This window comes from Ictidomys tridecemlineatus, chromosome 5 (genome assembly GCF_052094955.1).
Source record: "Ictidomys tridecemlineatus isolate mIctTri1 chromosome 5, mIctTri1.hap1, whole genome shotgun sequence".
Classification (NCBI taxonomy): Eukaryota; Metazoa; Chordata; class Mammalia; order Rodentia; family Sciuridae; genus Ictidomys; species Ictidomys tridecemlineatus.
This window is the reverse complement of record NC_135481.1, coordinates 147448292-147471350: the sequence shown is the minus strand read 5'-3', so window position 1 is coordinate 147471350 and position 23059 is coordinate 147448292. Positions and strand designations below refer to the sequence as shown.

At 38.0% G+C, this 23059-nt stretch overlaps 1 protein-coding gene across 4 annotated transcripts in view; it reads left to right on the top strand.

Moving 5' to 3' along the window:
* Ttc23 (tetratricopeptide repeat domain 23) overlaps nucleotides 1-23059 on the top strand; it is a 94170-nt gene that overhangs the window by 43238 nt on the left and 27873 nt on the right. For all 4 annotated transcript variants that reach the window (XR_013439480.1, XM_078051245.1, XM_013356296.4 and 1 more), the window contains exon 7: nucleotides 19057-19162. Coding sequence is in view for 3 of the 4 variants with exons in the window: in XM_078051245.1 (XP_077907371.1) it covers nucleotides 19057-19162 (106 nt within the window). In the remaining variant the exon portion in view is untranslated. The remainder of the gene's footprint in view (nucleotides 1-19056; nucleotides 19163-23059) is intronic.

Genomic DNA, 23059 nt, shown 5'->3' with positions numbered 1-23059 from the left:
TTCTCCTGGCTGATGTGTAGAGAATAGATTTGAAAGGTTGTGCCAAGAGTGGGAGGCTACTGAAGTAGTGAAATCGAGAAATGACAGTGGTGTGGAGTAGGACAAAGGTAGCGGGGATGACAAATTGAAGAAATATTTAGAAGTCATAATTGATACAACATAGAGATTATATATGTGTGAGGCAGGGTGAGAAGTCTGGGATGGCTCCCAGATTCCTGTGTGGATGTTTGGACCATTACAGTGGAGGAATAGGGGTGACCAGGTAATGCAGAGATGGGGAGCTCTGTTTAGGATGGTGAGTCGGAGAGGCCTGTGAGGCATATGAGTGGAGTGACAGCCGGCAACTAGGTAACCAGGCTGCAGCTCAGGAAGACACTCACTTCCATACAGAGAGGTCATGATCACCTAGGCAGAGGGAGGAGGAAGGGAGGAGGGAGCCAGAACAGAAAAATTCTGACTAATGACAGAATCTTGAGGAACTTCCATAGTCATTGGTCAAGTGAATGATAACCTTGGCAAAGAAATAAAAAGGAGAATGAAAAGAATTTGCCAGGAAAAAAAAAAAACAGAAGAAAAAATAAAAATGAGAGAGATGCCTTTTGTCACTTCTTCTTGATATCTTTTACTATGGAAATAGAATTTTTTGGTAGGATAAATGATATTATTTGTAAAGTGCTTAGCACAGTGCCAGATGCATAGTGCTACATATGGATTTTTAAGAATTTCTCTCTTTACCAAAGGTCTTTCCTTTTCTGTTCCCCACCCCTACACCTTTTTATTTTTTCTCTCCTTTCATTGGTCACTGGGGCAAAGATGAAGACAGTAAGCAGATTGTATAAAGTGAAATGTGAGGGATTAGATACTAAATGTAAATATCAATTTCAAAAAGTACTAATAGGTGGAGAGAACTAGCCCAGCAAGAGGGCAGAGCTTAGGAAAAGGCCTGAAAGTGAGACAAAGAGTAAACTGAATATAACCCCGTGCCCTGGACCACAGGAAAGATGCAGGTAGTAGATGGCTATCATTTGGATAAGAGTTGAAAGTCATGTTAAGGAATTTGAGCTTCCTCCTCAGGATATTTGAAGGTTTTCAAGCAGGAAGATTGATACCATCAAATGATTAGTCTTGAAGGAATTTTCTAAGGAGAATGTGGTGGTGGGTAAATAAGCAGGGTAATCACCCAGAGATGACCACCACAGGTCAGGTAGGGGATGATGATGGCCTGGATTCAGGTGGTATCCCTGGGAATGGAGACCTGTGGACAGATATGAGAGACATGTGGGGAATAGAAATGACAGGCCTGGGGGCGTATGCAGATGTAGGGGTGTGAGGGAGGGGAGGAGTCCAGATTTCTGTCAGGTTTCCATTGCCTGCAGGTACCACAGTTTATCCATTCACCTACTAAAGGATATCTTGGTTACTTCCAAGCTTTGCCATTTATGAATATAGCTACTATAAAAAAATCCATATATGGGCTGTTACGAGGACATAAGTTTTCAACACCCGTGGGTAAATGCCATATGGTAAGAATTGTTTTAGAAGAAACTGCCAAACTATCTTCCAAAGCAGCTAAACCATTTTGCATTCCCACCAGCAATGAATGAGAATACCCTAGCTCCCTATCCTTGGAGTTGTCAGTATTCTGGACCATTTTATTGGTTTTAATTTGCATTTTCCTGATAACATGAACTGGAGTATCTTTTCATATGCTTATTTGCCATCTGTGTGTCTTCTTTGCTGAGGTGCTTGTTAAGGTTTTTGGCCCATTTTTAAGCAAGTTGTTTTTTTCTTGTTGTTGAATTTTTAGAGTTCTTTATATATTTTGGATAACAGTCCTTTTTCCAGAAGTATCTTTGCAAATATCCTCCTAGTCTGTGGCTTGTCTTTTTACTCTCTTGATATTGTCTTTCATAAAGCAGAAATTTTTAATTTCAATCAAGTCCAGCTTATAAATTCTTTCATGGATCATACTCTTGGTGTTATATCTTAAAAAGTCATCACAAACCCAAGAGCACCTAGATTTTCTATAGTTTTCTATTTTACATTTAGGTCTGTGGTTCATTTCAAATTATTTTTTTGTGACAAATTTAAACTGTATTTCTAGATTTTTTTTTTTTCCCCATGTGTGAATGTCTAGTTGTTCCAACACTCTTGAAAAGATGTCTTTTGTCCATTGTATTATCTTTGGTCCTTCGTCAAAGGTCAATTGAGTATATTAAGGTGGGTCTAGTCCTGCGCTTTCTATTCTGTTCCATTGATTTATTTGTCTATTCTTTTGCCAACATCAGACTGAAGCTTTATAGTAAGTCTTAAAGTAATGTAGTGCCAGACCTCTAATTTGTTGTTTTCCTCACTATTCAGTTGGCTATTTGGAGTCTTTTGCCTCTACATATAAACTTTAGAATCAATTTATCAATATCCATAAAATAACTTGCCTAGATTTTGATTTGAATTGCATTGAATCTATACATCAATTTTAGAAGAATTAACATCTTAACAGTTTTCCTGTCTGTGAATATGGAATATATCTCCATTTATTATTTTTTTTATTTCTTTCATGAAGATTGTAGTTTTGTAGTTTTCCTCATGTAGGTCGTGTGCACATTTTATTAATTTTCATTTTGTAATAAAATTAAATTCTTAAGGAAATTCCATGATTTCATTTTGGAGGTTCTAACTAAATGTTGTTGTGGGTTTTTGTTATTGTTATTATTGTCGTTTTGTGTGGGGGGTACCGAGATTGAACCCAAGGGCACTTAACCACTGAACCACATCCCCAGCCAAATATATGTGGGTGTATATATTATTAGAGACAGGGTCTCCCTAAGTTGCTTAGGGCCTTGCTAAGTTGCTGAGGCTATCTTTGAACTCATGATACTCCTGCCCCACTGTGATTATAGGCATGAGCCCCCACACCTGGCATTATTGTGTTTTTAATTTCAAATTCCATTTGTTCATTGCTGGCATATAAAAAAACAATTGACTTTTGTTTAGTTAACCTTGTATCCTGCAACTTGATATAATTGTTTATTAGTTCCAGGAGTATTTTTGTCAATTAATTTCAGATTTTCAACATAAACAAAGACGAACAAAGACAGTTTTACTTTTTTCTTTGCAATCTTATAGCTTTTATTTCCTTTTCTTATCTGTTTGCATTATCCAAAGTTTCTAATATGATGCTGAAAAGCCATGATGAGAGGAGACATCTTTGCCTGTTTCTGATCTTAGCAGGAAAGCTTTAAATTTCTTATCTTTAAATGTTATGTTAGCTATAGATTTTTATTATTATTGTTTTATTATATAGGTTTTTTAGGTGGACATACAATATCTTTATTTTGTTTTTATGTGGTGCGGGGAATCTAGGCGAGTGCGCTACTACTTGAGCCACATCTCCAGCCCCAGCTATAGATTTTTTAAATAGATATTCTTTATCAAATTGAGGAAGTTCTCCTCTATTCTTAATTTACTGAGTTTTTTTTTTAAATCATAAATGGGTGTTGGGTTTTGTCAAATGTTTATCTGCATCCAGTGATCATGTGATTTTTCTTCTTTAGCTTGTTGATGTAATGGATTATATAAATTGGTTTTCAAATGTTGTCCCCTAAATTTTTAATGACTAAATATAGATCAACACTTCAAGTCTTGGTTCTACCTTTTGCTCTACCAATTTCTAAAATTCAAAGACAGACATCCAATGATAATATGGTAGGAGTCTTCCACCAAGGGCCATTACCCCTGAAAAAAATTCACTGGAATGAGAGATGGCTTCTAAGACCCAACATCAACCGTATGCATTCAAAGATTTAAGTTCAGTTTAGAGAAGTATTCTCCAATCTATGTTCTATAGGATATTAACTATATCACCAGAATTTGTAGGTCTTCCTGGAAAGTGTGTTTATGGTTTTTTCAAAAATATCAACATGTTTTAAGTTAAAATTAAACAGTTACTTAACACATGGTTTTATAGTGCATTAAATGTACCATTGTGGATTTCAAATAAAGAGGGGGATCTAGTAAGTCTGAAACACTAATGTTATCCTAGTCATAGTTTAGGACACATTGGCTTAGAGGAAAGTAATATAAATGTCCAAAAGCAGGAATCAGCAGAGGCATTCACATATAAATGTGACCTTTCAGAATAGCAGGCCTTTTCAGTCAGAAGTTCTTAGTACTGTATGAATGGGAAGTGAGCTCTGTTTGTGAAGCCCCAAGCTCACCATTTTAAAGTACTATGTCACATTTGTTTTCCTTACCTGTGTGTGTGTATTTATACATATATATATTTATAGAGAGATACATATTTATGAATTTTATATATATTTATATAGACATATTTATACATATATATATTTATGCACACACATATATACGTATGAATATATTTATATAGATGGATATTATCTATCTATCTATATATTTATATGTATACATACACATTTACATAATTTGTAGGATAATTGTTTGTATATTTAATTATTTGAAAAATATATCTAATACATTATGTCCCTTTACCCATGGATACTTCAGTGTACTTTAGTGTATGTGTTATTCACTCTCCTACAAAGTAAAACACAATATCAAATTTAGGAAATTTAACATTAGTACAAGTCCTGTTCATTTTGTTGATTCTCCGAGTTTTGTCCTTTATGACTTTTTTCCTTCCAATACAAGATCCAATCCAAGATTATGTGCTGTATTTAATGGCTCTGGTCTCCTTTAATCTAGAATAAGTTCTTATCCTGTCTTTGTTATTTATGATGCTGAAATTTTTGAAGAAAACAGGGCAGCTGCTTCATAGGCTGGTCTTCTATTTGGGTTTGTATGATGTTTTCTCTGAGTAGACTCTGGTTAAGCATGCTCAGTAAGAGCACTACAAAAGACTGGGCAGAGGTAAGGTGTTGCATCCAGAGACACAATGTCCACCTGTCCTTCACGGGTGAGGCTAATTTTTATCATCCATTCATGGTGATGTACAGTTTCTTCACTACATGGTAATGATTTTCCCCCCTCACAGATAATAAGCATTCTGACATATATTTTTGTTTTTAAAATTCATTCTTTTTAGATATACATGACAGTAGAGTGTATTTTGACATATTATACATACATGGAGTCTAACTTCGAATTCTTGTGGTTGTAGATGATGTGGAGTTACAATGGTCGTGTATTCAATATATGAACATAAGAAAGTTATGTCTGATTCATTCTTTCTCATTCTTTCTTTCCTTTTCCCATCCCCTCTCAATTCCTTTCATTCCCCTTTGTCTAATCTGATGAACTTTCCTTCCCTCCCCCACCCCTTACTGTTTGCTAGCAACCACATATCAGAAAGAACATTCAGCCTTTGGTTTTGGGGGCATTGTCTTATTTTACTTAGCATGAGAGTATCCATTTTCATCCATTTACCAGCAAATACCATAATTTCATTCTTGTTTATGGCTGGTTATTCCATTGTGTATATGTACATTTTTTATCTATTCATCTGTTGTAGAGTACTTAGATTGGTTCTAGAGCTTAGCTTTTAATGAAATATTTTTAGACTATGTAAGTATTCTGTTTCTCATCAAACTTTTCCCTGTAGTTTTAGCATCCATTGATTAACTTGGAAAGAAACCAGTCTTAATTGTGATCATTGTAATGATTTTCCATTCTGCTAGTTCATTTAACTTATCCTTGACATTGCCTCTCTTCCCACCCCCACCAAGTTATTTATGTTCATTTGTATTTTTTTTGACTTAATAGAATATCTAGAAATCATTTTATAGCAGTTCAAAAAATCTCTATCATTGTCTTGTGTAGATAAATAATACATTTTATACATGTTTAGTAGGGTGGGTTTTTTCCCAAACAATTTCCTATTTGGACATTTAGATAGGTGTCAATATTTTGCAATTATTTTCATATTGTTGGTACTATATCTTCAGAGTAAATTCCTAGACATGGGACTATTAGGTCAAAGGGAGTATGCTTTGTTATTTTCATCTTATTGCATAAGTTATTAATATTGTATTTTATTGCTAATTGTACTACATTGCCAAAATGCCTTTCAACTGGACTTGTACCATTTGCATTTCCATGAGCAATGTGCAAGAATGCCAGTTTCTGAACAACCTGTTCCAGTAAAGTGTATTGTCAAGCTTTTGAGTTAGTTCCAATCTGATGGGTAAAGAAATGACATCTCAGCATAGTTTTAATTTGCATTTCTATTTTTAAGTGGAGTTTTGAATATCTTTTTATATGCTTAAAGCACATTAGTATTTTTGTGAATTGTCTTTTTGTGAATTATTCATATCATTTGCCAATTTTTGAATAGAATTTTTAAAAATCTATTTTGCCTCAACTGTTAAAAGTTCTCCATATCTTGCACATATTGCCCCTTTCACTATGATAATATGTGGTAAATATTTTCATCTAATTTGCCATTTTTTAAAAATTTTGCTCATCACATTTTTATTGAGGTAATTTGTATTCCATGAAATTCATTATTTTAAAGTATCCAATTTATGATTTTATTATATTTACATACTTTTTTTTTTTTTTGGTAATGAGGATTGAACCCAGGGTGCTTAATCACCAAGCCACATCCCCAGCCCTTTTTTTGTTTTTTGTTTTTAGACAGAGTCTCCCCGAGTTGCTCAGGACTTCACTAAGTTGCTTAGGGCCTTGCTAAGTTGCAGAAGCTGACTTTGAACTTGCTATCCTCCTGCCTTAGCCTCCCAAGCCACGGGGTTACAGGTGTGCACAACTGCACCCGGCTATATTTACACAATTTTGCAAACATTACTGCTATCTAATCCCATAATGTTTTTAAGAAACCATGTACCCATTAGTAGTCCTTTTCCATTCTCTTCTCTGCCCTTTCTTTTAGCAACTGCCAGTTTCCTTCCTGTCTCTATGGATTTGTCTGTTCTTGACATTTCATACATGTGAAATCATACGATATATATGGCATCTTCCTGTGGTATCTTCAATTTAGCATAATATGTTTATGGTTCATTCACATTTAGCACTTATCAGTACCTCATTCCTTTTATGGCAGAATATATTACATTCTACAGATGTACCACATTTGTTTACTGACTCATCAGTTGATAGGCATTTGGGTTGTTTCCACTTTGGCTATTTTGAATAATGCTGCTGTGAACATTTGTATGTAAGTTTTGTTTTTTTTTTTAACATGGATATACCTTTTCTTTTCTCTTGAGTATAAAACTAGGAGTGAAATTGATGATCATATGGTATCTCCTCTATATTTAACAATTTTGAATATACCTTTTCCCCACATCCTCGCCAACACTTATTATTCTTTGTATTCATAATAACTGTCATCTGACTGGAGTGTGCCATTCTAACTTAGATTAGTTTTGATTTACATTTCTTTAATTGCTAGAGATGATGAGCATTTTTCATATATTTTTTGATTGATTGTATATCTTCTTCTGAGAAGTGTCTGTTCAGGTCCTTGGCCCATTTATTGATTGGATTATTTGTATTTTTGTTGCTTAGCTTTTTGAGTTCTTTATATACCCTAGAGATTAGTGTTCTATCTGATGTGTGAGGGGTAAAAATTTGCTCCCAAGATGTATATTTACGTCACAGATTGTTTCTTTTGCTGAGAAAAAACTTTTTAGTTTGAATCCATCCCATTTATTGATTCTTGGTTTTAATTCTTGCACTTATTAAGGAAGTTGGGCCTAATCCCACATGATAAAGATTAGGGCCTACTTTTTCTTTTATTAGATGCAGAGTCTCTGGCTTAATTCCTAGGTCTTTGATCCTAGGTCTTTGAGTTGAGTTTTGTGCATGGTGAGAGATAGGGGTTTAATTTCATTTTGTTGCATATGGATTTCCAGTTTTCCCAGCACCATTTGTTGAAGAGGCTATCTTTTCTCCAATTCATGTTTTTGGCAACTTTGTCTAATATAAGATAATTGTAATTTTGTGGGTTAGTTTCTGTGTCCTCTATTCCGTACTATTGGTTTACCAGTCTGTTTTGGTGCCAAAACCATGCTGTTTTTGTTACTATTGCTCTGTAGTATAGTTTAAGGTCTGTATAGTGATGCCACCCGCTTTACTCTTTCTGCTAAGGGGTGCTTTAGCTATTCTGGGTCTATTATTTTTCCAGATGAAATTCATGATTGCTTTTCCTATTTCTATGAGGAATGCCATTGGGATTTTGGTCGGAATTGCATTAAATCTGTAAAGTGCTTTTGGTAATATGGCCATTTTAGTAATATTAATTCTGCCTATCCAAGAGCAAGGTAGATCTTTCCATCTTCTAAGGTCTTCTTTGATTTTTTTTTTCTTTAGGGTTCTGTAGTTTTCATTGTATAGTTCTTTCACCTCTTTCGCTAAGTTGATTCCCAAGTATTTTTTTTTTTGAGGCTATTGTAAATGAGGTAGTTTTCCTCATTTCCCTCTCAGATACTTTGTCACTAATATACATAAATGACTGCAAATTGGTGCAGCCAATATGGAAAGCAGTATGGAGATTCCTTGGACATCTGGGAATGGAACCACCATTTGACCTAGCTATCCTTCTCCTGGGTTGATACTCAAAGGATTAAAAACAGCAGACTACAGGGCCACACCCACATCAATGTTTATAGCAGCACAGTTCACAATAGCTATGTGGAACCAACCTAGATGCCCTTCAGTAGATGAATGGATTAAAAATGTGGCATATATACACAATGAAATATTACTCATAAAAGAGAATAAAATAATGGTATTTGCAGGTAAATGGGTAGCATTGGAGAAGATAATGCTAAGTGAAGTTAGCCAATCCCCCAAAAAACAAATGCTGAATGTTTTCTCTGATATAAGGAGGCTGATTCGCAGTGAGGTAGGGAAGGGAAGCATGGGAAGAATAGAACTCTAGATAGAGCAGAGGGGGAGGGGGAGGGAGTGGGCAGGGGGTTAGTAAGGATGGTGGAATGTGATGAACATCATTGCCCAAAGTACATGTATGAAGACACGAATTGGTGTGAACATACTTTATATACAACCATAGATATGAAAAATTGTGCTGAAATAAGAATTGTAATGCATTCTGCTGTCATTTATTTTAAAAAAATTTTAAATTTTTTTTAAGAATAAAAAAAAATAAAATGTTTGATACCCCCCCAAAAGAAAAAACAATTTTGAGGGACAACCAAGCTGACATCCAAAGTGACCTCACTATTTTATATTCCCATCAGCAATGCTTAAATATTCCTACTTCTCCATATCCTCATCAACACATTTTATTTTCTGTCTTTTTATTTTAGCCAGTCTAGCAAGAATAAAGTGATATCTCATTATATTTTGTTATTTTAATTTCTCTCATGACTATGACTAATGATGTTGTACATTTTTATGTGTTTATTGGCCTTTCTATGTTTTATTTGGGTAAATGTTGATTTCAAGGTTTTTTTGCATTTTAAATAGGGTTGTTTGTCTTTTTATTAATTGCTTAGGAGTTATTTATATGTTCTGGAGGCTAGATTTTAAGTGCATATCAGATATATGATTTGCAAATGCTTTTGTCCTTTTAGTGTGTTGTCTTCACTTTCTCGATAGCATCCTTTGAAGCACGAAAGTTATTAAATTTTGATTAAGTTCAGTTTGTTTAGTTTTTCCCCCTCTTTTTGTTGGTGCTTTTGGCTTCTCATCCAAGAAACTATTGCCTATTCTAGTTCATGAAGGCTTACATTGATATTTTTTTCTAAGAATTTTCCATAGTTTTAAAGCTCTAATGTCTTTGATCCATTTTGTTACTCTGTTTATGTGGTGTGATACAGAAATTCAACCTCATTATTTTTGCATGAGGCTATACAGTTGTCCCAGCACCATTTATTGAAAAAAATCTTAGATTTTAAAAATTTTAAAAATCTTTTACCATTTTTATCAATTTTTTAATCACTTTTTTACCATTGACACCCTTGCCAAAGTCAACTGACCCTAGGTGTAAGGGTTTATTTCTGGATTCTTAATTCTATTCCATTGATCTGTATGTCTATCCTTTTACCAGTATCACATCATCTCAATCATTGTTGTTTTCCAGTAAGTTTTGAAATCTATAAGTATGAATCTCCCTTTTCCTTCTTTTTTTAAAGATTATTTTGACTATTATGGATCCCTTACATTTTCATAGGAATTTTAGAATCAGCCTTTCAATTTCTGCCAAAACAAACAAACAACAACAACCCCCCCCCCAAAAAAAAATCCTCTGGAATTTTGATAGGCATTGTATTGAATCAGTATTTCAATTTAGGGAGTATTGACATTTTAATAATATCAACTATTTCAGTCCATGAACATGGGATATCTTTCTATGTATTTGATTCTCTGTTGTTTCTTTGTACTGTGCTTTGTACTTTGTACAGCTTAGACTTTGTACTTATTTGGTAAATTCATTCCTCAGTGTTTGTTCTTTTGATGCTATTGTGAATGGCAAGTTAATTTTCCAAACTACTTTTTTCTAATCGTTGGTTTCTACTGTCTAGAAAACAAGTGATTTTTTTATGTTCATCTTGTGTCCTGCAACCTTACTGAATTTGCCATGAGCATTTTTTGTCATGCAATTTCCTTAGTGTGTCAAATTTTCCATCTTTTCCTCAATTGTATTTGAATTTTGAGTCTAAGTTCGAAGGACTTCCCTGCCCCCAGGTCTAAAAGGAATTCATTCATTTTCATAATACCTATAAAGTTTGATGGGTGACTCTTCTTTTTATTTACTATTGAGGTTAATAAAGGTTAGAGTATTTAAAATAGATAATTTTTGATCATTATTAAAGAAATAACTTGATCAAGTGAGGCTAACATTGGCTTTAAAACCAGAAAATCTGATTTGTAGTACAGACTCTGTTTACCAGCTGGTTGATTACAGGCAAGTCATTTAACTTCTACGCCCTGCAAATAATAATAATAACCTCCACAAAAGACTCTATCCACATCACAAAACTGCTCAAAGTCTCAAAATGGAAAGTACTTTGTGAACTATTAGGCCTGCTGCCTGTATAAGCTGCTTTTGTTTGTTAACAATGATTATTAAACATTTATCAATGCTCCCTTTTCTTTAGCAGATTTACCTAAGGTATAAAAAGACACAGGGTAGCCACCACTCTCCAAGAGAATCCATGTCTAAAAGTCATTTATCAAGTATACACAAGGAGGTTTTGTTATCTTCCCTGTTGTTTTTCACTCTTCATTCCTTTGCAGTGAGAGAAACACCCAAAGAGAAAAGACCTTTTATTTCCCATAGAATGTAGAAAAGTTCTGCAGTATTTTAGGAACTAAACCATTAAAATGGAGAAAAATAAACCAAGTCCTGCAGAGCCACACAAGGAAGGCAGCAAGCAATCCCAGGGACTGATGAAAGAGACTTCACCCCCTCCATCCATTCCTTTGCAGCAGGGTTCCGTGAGAAAACCATGCAAACAGATTGTTTCTTAAACTCCTTATTGGCAGAGTTTGGCAATAAAACCTTATTTTCCTTCCCCAAAGGGGAAAAAAAAAAATCACAGGATTTCATTTATGTGAGCAAGAGCATGTTTACAGTGTGTGTTTCCAAGGGGTATAAATTAACCCTGGAGCTTGGGTTGCTTTTTCACATCTCTGACACTTGAACTGCCTATCTCTTTTCAGTTTTCAGGGCTGCTCTGCCTGAGTAGTTCCCAAATTTAGGAAATTTTTATTTGCAAAGTATGATAAAATCAATGATTTTATCAGATGCTCTACAAATTCTAATTTGAGGTCCCAGCTCCGGGCATGTTATTAGCTTGGTCAGGCCTGGGATGATGGCTGCTCAGGCTTATATGTAATGCTGGGCAGTGCTTCTGACTGGCTCTTATTATCCAATATGTATTTATTATAATATGAAATGCATTAATTATAAATAATCAGACTAATGCTGTTTTTAATTTTAAAATCTCTGAAAATACTAGTCTGTTTGTTTATTTATTTATTTATCTTTGTTTAAAAATTTAAAATATGTATAATGAAATTATGATCTTAGCATTACAAAAAATTTCTAACATGACATAAATCAGTGCCATAAAGGAGAATATTATTGTTTCTTTTAAGTAACAACTGCCTTTTATAAATTTGACATATTCTCCTTATTTAAAAAAAAATACAACCATACAGAAAAATGCAAAGAGGTGAGACACAAGTCACCTAAGTCCTCCCTGCCCAGAAATAGCCAGTATTGACCTTGGCCGAATGCCTTTCATCTGGATATGAACAGATGGGTGTAGTTAGGAGACAGAGTGAAGAAAAAAAAGAGGAAGAAAGGAAAGAGGGGTGATGAATTTGACAGTGTAGAATTGAAAGACTATGACAATATATCATAAAGTCAAAAAAGAAATGTCAAAAAGAGAAAAATATAGAAAGTTCTTATAAAATATAAATGAAAAAGACACCTCAATGGAAACATGGAGAAAAGAGTAGAATAGACAATTCTAGAAAAAGAATCAAATGGTCAATAACCATGTAAAAGTAATTCTCAGCCTCAATTATTACTGAAGAAATGCCATTTAACTGTCTTCCCATCGTGGCCAGAAGCCACATCAGGTCTTTGGAAATAAAGCTGAGAGGGCAGGGCCAGGTTAAGATTCTTGTGTGTGTGTGTGTGTGTGTGTGTTTCTGTACACATCTCAGTATTTCTGGAATGATATATAGGAAACATTCATGTTGATTAGCATTTAGGTGTTAGAGTAGAAATAGGGGAAGAAAGGGGGAAACACATAAACAGAAAAGAGGGAGTACTTTTTACTTTGTTTTGTTATTGTTATTGTTCTTTTCTACCACTAAAGATTTTTAAAGATTTTAAAATTTAATTATGTGCATTTAAAAATCTAGTTAAGTTTTAAGGAAACTTATACTTGCAACAAAAAGAAGAAAGTATAAGCCCCTGACACATCTATTTCAGGGCTAATCCTTATAAAGAGCAGGACTTGTTCTCTCAGCCCTCTGGAAGAGCTAAAATTGACATCTGGAGAACTGCCACTGAGTACTTTCTCTGCCTATTAAAAGAAACTGGCTTAGTCCAGGGCCCTCAGTTTTCAAATGCTCTCTGCCTCCAGTGACTAACCGTTCATCTAATCCGCCCCCCAGGGATTCCCAGCGCCATCTTTTTCTTAGCTGAGCCTCTCCAGCTGCCCTCTCTCCCCGCTGCTGGCCCCCCCAGGAAAGGCTTCCCTACTGGGCAGAGATGGAAGAAGAAAGGAAGTGGCAACCTTGAACTGCAACATGACCCTGTCTTGCATAAGGGTGTCCTCTCAAAGCTGAGGGGTGGAATGGCCAGCTTTGGCAGAGCTAAGAGAGAAAGCATGCAGCTTCACAGCTGATCAGTTATAAAACAAACACGGCAAGCTCACAGCTCAGTGACAAGTAGACTTGAGCTTCTGTTAAGAAAACATATGAACTTGAACTAAAGCAGAAGGTGGAAGATGCCTTAATGTCTGCTCCATCCACATGCTCTGCTTTTCTCCTCTCTATAGTATCCCTTTAAAGCCCTCAGAGGCCACCTGGGTCTCTCCCTCTCCCTCTGGAAAGCCCATTCCATTTCTGGGCAGAGTCAGCAACCTCTTTCTCGGGCCTTAAATTGTCCTTCATTACATTGTTTTTTGTTTGTTTGTTTGTTTTTTTAATCGTCTTTCTGGAACTTCTACTCTCTAGATAACTAAGTGTCAGTCTAGAAAAGCATGCTATTTGGAATTACTGACCTTAGTGTGAATCTCTGCTCTGCCACTGACCTGCCATGTGACCTTGAGGCTTCATTTCCTCATCTGTAAAGTGGGCTGTCAACATCACTCAGTGGTCATTTTGTGATTCTGCAAGCTGGTGTATATAATCTGCTTGGCAGCACACCTGGCAAAATTAGGTGCTTAATTGTTGTTGGCTCCCTTCTCCCTCTATCCTTCTGTAGTGCTAGTCTTCATCTTTACAAAGAGATCCTGCCTATTTTTTACCAAGTTGGGACTTCCCTGTTTTCCCCATGAGTGTCACATCATCTCCAGGGAAAACATATTCAGTTTTAGATCAACACATTGTTCAGTGAGTCATTTGTGTACTTATTCTTCACTTTGCTATAGGAGAGGAGATGTCCTCCCAGTCAGCAATCCCCGAATCATTGCCAGGTTGGGAGAAATTTATTCCCCTCCTCCAACACACCCTTTCCCTGAGAGCTAGGATTGCACACTCAGGGTATTGAGTGTTCACATGCTGGGATCTGCCTGCATAAACAGAAATACTTCCTCATCCTTTTTACTATCATCAAGCTTTCTCCTCAAGAAATATTGCATGTTTTACAAATCCAAGGAGACAGGCCCAGTTAGATAAGAATTTGCCAGCTCTGGCTCTGGCTGCAGTTATTGACAGCTGGATTTGCATGAAGGAACCAAGGGTTCCCCCAGCAATGCACACAAGGCATCAGAAGAAACAGCTGCTGTGTCCCTTGGCAAGGGTTGGGTAGCTGGTCTTGTGAGTGACCTTTTTCAGTTAATGACCTTGTTCAATGTGTATATTAAGCAGATTTTATTTGTTTGCTTGTTTTTTAACCCAGTCCAACATGCAGCAGCCCAAGAGATTTGGGAATACTAAGCATTCTTCCTCCACTTCAAGATGACAGTTGATAAGCACATAACCATAAGATATTGAAAATAACAAAGGACATGAGGAGAAACCAGAGCCCTAGGGAGATTAATAAATGCTGTGGTGAAGGAGTGAGTGCCATCCAGCTGCCGAGCCCCAGGAGGACCCATTATTTAGGCTCTCTGAAAGCCAAGAGAGGCAAGCAGGGTTCTTACCATCCTGTTCACTATGATTCCTACTCCTTAAATGCTCTCAGATGCATCTAACAGGGGTATTTATTTATTTATTCTCTCAGCAAATAAAGCATGTTCTGAAATTGTGAACAGTGGCTAAGTTTGGCAAGATTGTATAATCTAATCACCAACCCTGTCAATATCCTTCACACTCACTCCCTAAGGGCCTCACTGCCCAGAGTGGTTCCCAGTCTGTGTCTCCTGGAGCCCTCATGTTCCACGGAGCTTCTTCTGGGGCAGCTGTGTGGGAGTAGGTGCGCTTCCAGACACCCTCTCCTTGCTTCAGGAAGAGGAGCTCTGTTCTCACCTTCTGTGTGTATTAAAGAACCATGGAAGATTTGGTTTGGAATGAGAGGGGCCCTTCTGCTTCAAAAAAGAAACTTGAAAATCAGCAGTGCCTTGACATCTGCATCCTTTTGCAAGTCACTTTTTCTACTTGTTGGTATGTTTTTGAAATGTAACCAGGTTGATATATAGAGTTCAACTGTTGTATGAATGAACTGTGATATTTTTGTTCCCCTGCTGATGGGTAGTTAGATGGTTTCCCATTTTCACCATCTCAATATTCTTCAGTGCAACTGAAGGCATTTTTCATATAGACAATGGTCAGTGCACTCCAAGCTGGACAAGCAGGAAAAGGAAGGGAAACCAGGGAGTTTGAATGGCTAGTGAGAGCATGGCAAGTGGGTAGAGAGAAGACTAGAAGCTACATGGACATAATAGAGCAGGGCTCCTGTACAAAATTTGGATGCAGAGGTAGAAACTAGTAGTCACTAAGGCCAGGAGTGTGACCTGGATGCTGGGTATCTGAGCATACAGAGGAAAATGAGTCTGCCAAAAACCCAAGAGGCCACGTTGTTAGCTGGGACTTTAGTTTGCTCCTTCAGCTCCACTTTGCTTGCTTCTCAGCCCTGCTCTGTGCCCCAGATGCTGACTTTAAGTCCCAGATTAATGTCCTTGGCCTCTTCTGAAAGCCACACAACATGAACTGCAGACCATGGAAAGGGAGTGGAGACAGGGTTTTCATCCCCCCAGCTCCTCCATGGAGACTCGCTGCCTGTATCCCTACTGAAAGCCACTGCTCACTTCCCTACATCATCTTTCCAATTAGAGCAAATGTTCCTAGTCTTGCTCATCTGGCCAAGGGTGTTAAAGCACTTTGCCCTGAGGTCCTGAACTCTCATCATTGGGCTTCATCTATGGAAAGAATCGTTTTATTGACCACTTTTCACCTGTTTGCATGTGTCATCTTTCTTGCCTGATGGGCACGGGCTGATCGAATGGATACTGAAATCACTGGAAATGGTAACAGCAGGGTTAGGGTAAAGAGGAAGTTAGTGAGCCAGGCACTTAAACCTAGTGCAGGGCAATGTCTGTATATCTATGTAAAAATGAAACTATCCCATATTTTTGTAGTTCATCTTTGATCTCCTTTAAACCCAAAATTCCTGCCTGACTTGCCTGATTTGTGTGTGTGTGTGTATGTGTGTGTGAATTTCTAGTATTTGTGCAATATTTGGCAAATTGAAGGCACTTAAAAATAAAAAAATAAATCAAACAGGAATGAATTAAAATAAACTGAATTGAATGGAATTTTGCTGAATAAGTAAGATACTAATTTGGCACATTTGAAATATCCTGGATATCCCCTTTCTCTCTTGCATGTTGTTTTTAAAATCTTCATGAACATCAAATATAAATTAGATCAGAGAAATGAGTTTCTGAAATAAATAATAAATGCTTATTAATAAAGTATTAGCATCTCACATAGAGCAACATTGAGGTCATGAAAATTTTGTGATAAATTCAGATTCCCTTGAGCCTTTGGAACCCACTTTTTTAATATCATTGGCTTTTAATTTTTTATTTTTGTCTTTTTTTCTGTCAGAAAAGTGTCACTTTTTGTCTCCAAGGCAAAATGCCATTCATGATACTTCCAGAACATGTAATTATTCATTTGAAAATAATTTTGATAGTCATATATGTATTACATTTCCTTGAATTATAATATTGAGCAGAAACAAAGGAGAAATCTTTTTGGATTTAAACTTAAACTAAAATATTATATGTTGAGTCTTTGTGACAGTCTGAGGAAAGCCTTCCCTGGCAGAGTGGTTGTTCTCAAATAGTGGATCATAGAGATGGACAATCAAGGGAGAAATGCAAAATAAACACCACTCAGCATGCAGTTGGGAGGTTTTATAAGGGGAGGGATGTGTCACTCTTTTTCCCCTTCTCCAAACACTAAGCATATGGCAGTTTAACTCTTGGTTGGCTCCTATAATCTGTGCATTCATGAAGTTGTATTTTGAAGTACTCATTATTTGAAAAGCAAGGACAGTGACTAATGTGCACTTGCTAAAAATCATATATATATATATATATATATATATATATATATATATATATATATAGTCATTTCAAAGCAAAGGATATTGTTAGCATTTATGAATAAAGAATGTTTACTGGTCTGATGTAGCAGTAAAAGTTATGGCCAGCAGTCTTGATTTGGAATAGCCCCTTAACCAAAAGCGCAGAGCAAGCCACCCAGATTTTAACACGTGACAATACTCCACCCTGATTATAGTTTCAGAATTGCACTCAGCTGGCCATCAGAGGAGAAAATGCTGCTTGGTGGAGACTATAAGGCTCTACTGAAATGACTTTATCTCCTACACCAGCTCCATGAATTCATTGTAGCTTCTGGAGGCTGAATCAGTGTGCTCCTAGGAGTGTGCTGATATCAGCTAGTGACATCTACCACCATGGGTTGGAGGGATGAATGGCAGCATTCAGAACATGGTATTGAAAACAGAATTTGAAATCAGATTATCAAGGTCAGAACCTCATCTCCATTCCTTATTAACTATAGGGAGAAATCTTGGTCATTTACTGTATTAGCTTTCCATTGCTATAGTAATGTTATAGTTATACATCAACTTAAAAGGAGGAAAGGTTTATTTTGGCTCATAGTTTTGGATATTTCAGTCCATGATGGGTTGGCCCTGTTTTGGGGGGGATCTGTAGCACATCATGGTAGGGAGTTCATTGCAGAACAAAGTTGGTCACGTTATAGCAGCTAAAAATCCAAAAGAGGGGAAGAAGAAGAGAGTGGAGTCCCACAGTTCCCTTCAGGGACATGCCTCACTAGGCCCCACCTCTTAAAGGTTTCTACCACCTTCTAGTAGTGCCAGCCTGGGGACTGAGCCTTTAATACATAGGGCCCTTTGAGGAATTCTAGATCCAAACTATAGCCCTCACCCATTCAGCAATCTCAGTTTTCTCATCTAGAAAATGAGGCTCATAAAAATTATCAAGAAAATTAAAAGTGGTATCACACAAAAGAATTAAAGTGCTGCTTAAATCTTAGTTGTTGCTAGTACAATTTGCCTACCCCAATTTAGTGTTTCCCTCTATTAAACCTATGGCATTTTAGTCTTTCTGTTACTCTTTTGGTAATTAATTGCAAACTCCCTATCGCCTCACATTAGTTTATTGTATTACTTCACCACGTTTCATTTCAGTTTTCTGTAGCTGCCAGTACCTTCTTGCCCATGCCTCTCCCGTTGTAGGAAACTGTAAATGTCAATTCATTGGATGAATGTGAAACTATTACTAATAGTACTTTTTAAACTAAGTGTTAACAAGGAGATGAGTAGTAATTTTTTATTCAAAGGAATGTTTATGTATTTTACTTTAGTGTTCACCGGGTTGTGTGTGTGTGTGTGTGTGTGTGTGTGTGTGTGTGTGTATGTATGTGTTTAATTTTAAAATGGACTTTATTTCCAAAGAACCTGTTTTCCAAACTCAGGCAGCTCCCATATGCCAGTCTGCAGAGGGTGCAGACCCACAGGCTTGGTGGATTAGGCACATATCATCACCTATGAGTAGGTTCCACTTTCTAGGCTGACTAATAGGCCAGGAGCTGGGTTTGCCCACTGCCTCCACACAGCATTGATGCTTTTTACTTCTTGACCACCCTGCCCCCAATCCTCTTTGCTGACTCAAATGATCGTAGACTTTTTAATGGTTTACTTAGTGACAGGCCCCAGAATAGCATTCTCTCCACCACTCAGTGCTTTTAAAACCCAGCCCTCCCAAGAGTCAATTGTGCTTCCACATCAATCACTGCTTTCAACTTGCTGGAAAGTTCCTTGACTTTCTGCTAATCATTGTAAGGACAGTTAGTTTTCTGTTGCAACTGCCAAGCATATAAATAACTTGTTTCTTTTTTCTGTGGTGCCAGGCCCATGCCATCATCCTGAGTAGAAACCCCTCTCAAGAGGAGGCAGCCGAATCCTCACACTTTGTCGCCCGTGCTGCTGTCGCTTCTGGGAGGCCTGAGCACCATGGTGAGAACCAGTCTTCCTTCCTCCTATCTCACATGCATGCGCCTAGGGGGTGGGTGAACAGGTGGATGGGGTCTCAATAGGAACCTTCAGAGAACCTTCACGGTTTCCTCTAATTTGTAGCTCTGCTCCTCTGCTGCTTCCCCAGGATCCTTTACTTTCTATCTCTCTGTAGCCTTCCTCTGACCCTTTCCTCTTCAATACAGCTACTCTTCATCCATAGCTATTAAGAACCCAAGGGAACTGGTGCTGGGCTCACAGGGAAATCTGCTCTGCTTTCAAAGGTGATGGTTTTCAATGATTGTGGTGGAACTGCTGCAAAGTCTCAGGGTAGAGCTTTCAATTGGGGTGAACTTTCATAGCTTCAGGATCCCAGAAGGAAGCTGCCACTTATAACTCATGGTTTTCCTTATCTTTGTGTAATAGGTAGCGCAGTGGGCTTCAGAAATTCTTTACTCCCTCATCCCAGGCTCAAAGCTTCTACTGACAGGAAGCACACAATTTAGTGATTCTGCTGTTGTTTGGGACAGAATATTCAGAAATGGAATATAACTCATAAAGAAGGCCTAGAGGTATATTCCAGAGAAAAATAGTTTTATACTGAGTAAAATAAGGTTTCAGTAAACATAAAATCAGTGCCTGGAAGGCTTGGGGCTGAATCAGAAAGCAGGAGTCACACTAAGCAGAAGCCAGCCTAGCAGGATAGACTTGGGAGAAGAGGAAGGGGAAGCCTTGATGAGCAGCATGGTCTGAACAGGTCCACAGCCCAGCCCAGAACTCTGTTCATGGATGAAGAGCTTCGGTTTTCATCCACCTGACCATCCTGCCTTGCAGACCCTCATTCTACCTCCTGGAGCTTGGAGCAACCTGGCTAGGTACACAAAGAGGAGACATAGAGATGACTTGTCTGATCCTCCCTCCCTAGACCATTCCATATTTAACAATCAGAATTGCCTTCAAAACTGTTGAAGAAACATTTTGACCAGTTTGTTGGTGCCTAAAACTCTTTTAAAAGTGGCAGATAAACTTCCATTCCACAACTACTAAGAAAACACTTAAAATGCAAATATGTATTTTTTGGAAAATCCTAGAACATCAGGAATCACAGTCCAAACATCTAGAGGAACCAAGCACAAGCAATGTGAGTTAAGTGCGTAGAAACCAAGAACAGAGTCAGGTGTAATTATGAATGGCTATTTATAATCAGCTGTAGTATGAGAGACAATATGGAGTGGTGAGGGCTTTGGCAAACTAGAGAAGCCCACACCCTCCTACTTAGCTCCAGCCCATCACTCTATGTGACAGACAGGCTTATATTCGAAGATCTGCTTTTTTCAAGAGAATGCAAAAAATTTGGATTTTTACATGAAATCTCTTGTTTTTAATTAGTGGTAATGAACTTAAATATGTTTTAGGTTCTCTGTGAGTCAAAAACAATCATCAAGATCAGATTCATAACTTCTAACCTAGGCAGCAGAAGTGTGAATAAGTAAATGTCAGATATTTTCCTGCTTTTCTTGGGGGTTTATGTTTAAGACAACAGGAGTGTTCTCAACATTTAAATTGGTAGGAGGTGAGAGAAAGGGTCTCTTTCTGAGAGAATACCAAGCAAGGGCCAAAAGAGCCTCTTTGTAAAGCCTAAAGGGATTCTGGTCCCCAGCACACCTCATGCTCAGCATACTCATTTGCTGAATGTATGAACTGGGTGGGGACCAACAGAAATATCCCTAAGATGTTCTTGCTCCAGAACTGCAAAGTTAGGCTACTCTGTACAATTTACAGAATTGGTGGAAATCCTATTTGAATTACATTTTTTCTTTAAAGTCTTCCAGTTCAAATAAGTTGCTGGTATTGCCTCCCCTATTTTGAGAATAATATTAATAATAACTTATTGATAAAGTTATTAATGCATGTGAGAATTAAATGACCACACACAATAATAGTAACTAATTCTAACATAGGACATAACTGGCCATGGCTCTAACCATGGTACACTTATTAACTCGATATCCTCAAACAATTCTATGAAATAGATACAATTATCTCCAGTTTTTGGATGGAGAAATTGAGTCACCAAAAGATTAGATGATTTTCCCAAGGGCTATCAGCCAGTGAACGGTAGAGCCCAGGAAGTCCTCCCCAGAGGCCATTTGTCACTGTGTTATTGGGATTGGCAATGCATATGTCACCTTTCCTTCCTACACCTGCCTGCTTAGACCTGCAGATCTGAAGCTTGGGGCAGACAAGGGACCCAGGAAGAGCAAAGGCAGCCCAAAGAAAAGGGTTTGGAAAGCCCTCAAGAAGAGCCAAGGCCCAGAAGCCTGTTTAGGATCTCAGCTCCACTCCTTTGCTGCTGCTTAGGGCATCTGGTGACCTGCACCCAGAAAACCAACCGCCAGCTGGAATTGAAATGTGGGAGGAATGTGAAGGTAGAAAAGTGAGAAGAGGACTTCTCCCAGGAACTGGGCCTTGGAGCCGATAGCATTACCTGTTAGGAGCTGGGGTGGCTTCTGCTTGAGGCTCCAGGATTAGTTGCTTGGAGCATATACATTAGATGACTCATGGAATCATAGTAATAATAACAGCAACAACAATAGCATCAGCATTTGAGCACCTTCTGTATGCAGATGCTGAACTTTCACAAATGACTTATTTACTCCTTTAACAACCATTAGAAACAGAACACAACCTCCCAGTCTACAAAGGAGCTCACATAACCAGGTGTGTCTTCTAGAAAGTCTCATCAACTTAAAGAAGCTTCTCTCTCTCCTTACTGCTCTACCCCAAAAGAATAAAGTCCAGAACAGTCTGTAGGCTGCTCTTAGGCGGACCCTTCTTAGACTCAGCACAACCGGCTGAAACATCTGTTGCTTTGGTGTCACTGGAAGAACATTTACCAAAGTCCTGAAGGCAAGTAAATGCTAAGTGAGGGAGTAGGGCAAGAGAAGCCACAGAAGAGAAATAGATGAGAATCATCCCTCAGCAACATTGAAGCCCTGGAACAGGGGCAGAAAGGAGCACAGACCCTGCCTCTAAGGCCTCAGTGGACCACCTAAATGGGCAAGTCAGAAAAGAGTCAGAGAGCAGAAACCCCAAGCTTGTGACCCTCATTTGAGAACTACTGCTGTTAGAATCCTTGCTCCCTTAACAGCAAGTGTGGGGATCGGCCAGCAGGCGGAGATGCAGGCAGTCCTAGCTCTTTCCTGCAAGTGCCTACATGTGGTGTGGGCAGAATAGGTGCCGCCATGTGCCCTCTGGAAACAGGAATGAGACAGACACACCCAGCAGGGGCTGCTAAAGAACCAGGTGTATATGCTCCCCTGGTCTCAGTGTCATCTTTCTGCTGTCCTTCATGTGGTCAAAGCCCCCATAGCAAGAGTAAGAGAAACCCACCCAGGCCTGGGGTTTCTTCAGGCCTCTGTTGCCTCCAACAGGAGGAAATAAAAGTAGACAATTTGGAACTTATTGTTGTCTAATAACTAAGGGAAGAGCAAGTCCCCCAGCTCTCACCCAGGACTTTCTCATCTGGACTTGGGTCACTTCTAGTTCAGAAGTCCAGGCCAGATCCCACAGAAGCAAACCTGCAGTTCTTTCTTGGGGGAGGGGTGGAGGGTCTGGGCTTCATTTATCTATGTTTAAACCTGTCTGTGAAAAGTACAGAGATCTTTTTTGGGTTTGGGTTTTGAAAAAAAGAGAAAAAGATTTTAATGAGGATTTTAACGAGGCTGCCTACTTGCTTGCTGGATGCCCATTGAAGGCATTGCCCCTGGCAAACCAAACACTGCTGGCCAAGAAGCAAGTGTTTCAGGCTCCATGCTCAAGATAATTCCTTTGCCTTACACCTTCCCTGCATTCCTCATACAGATGAAACTGCCCTAGAAGTCAGGAGGGTTGTGATTG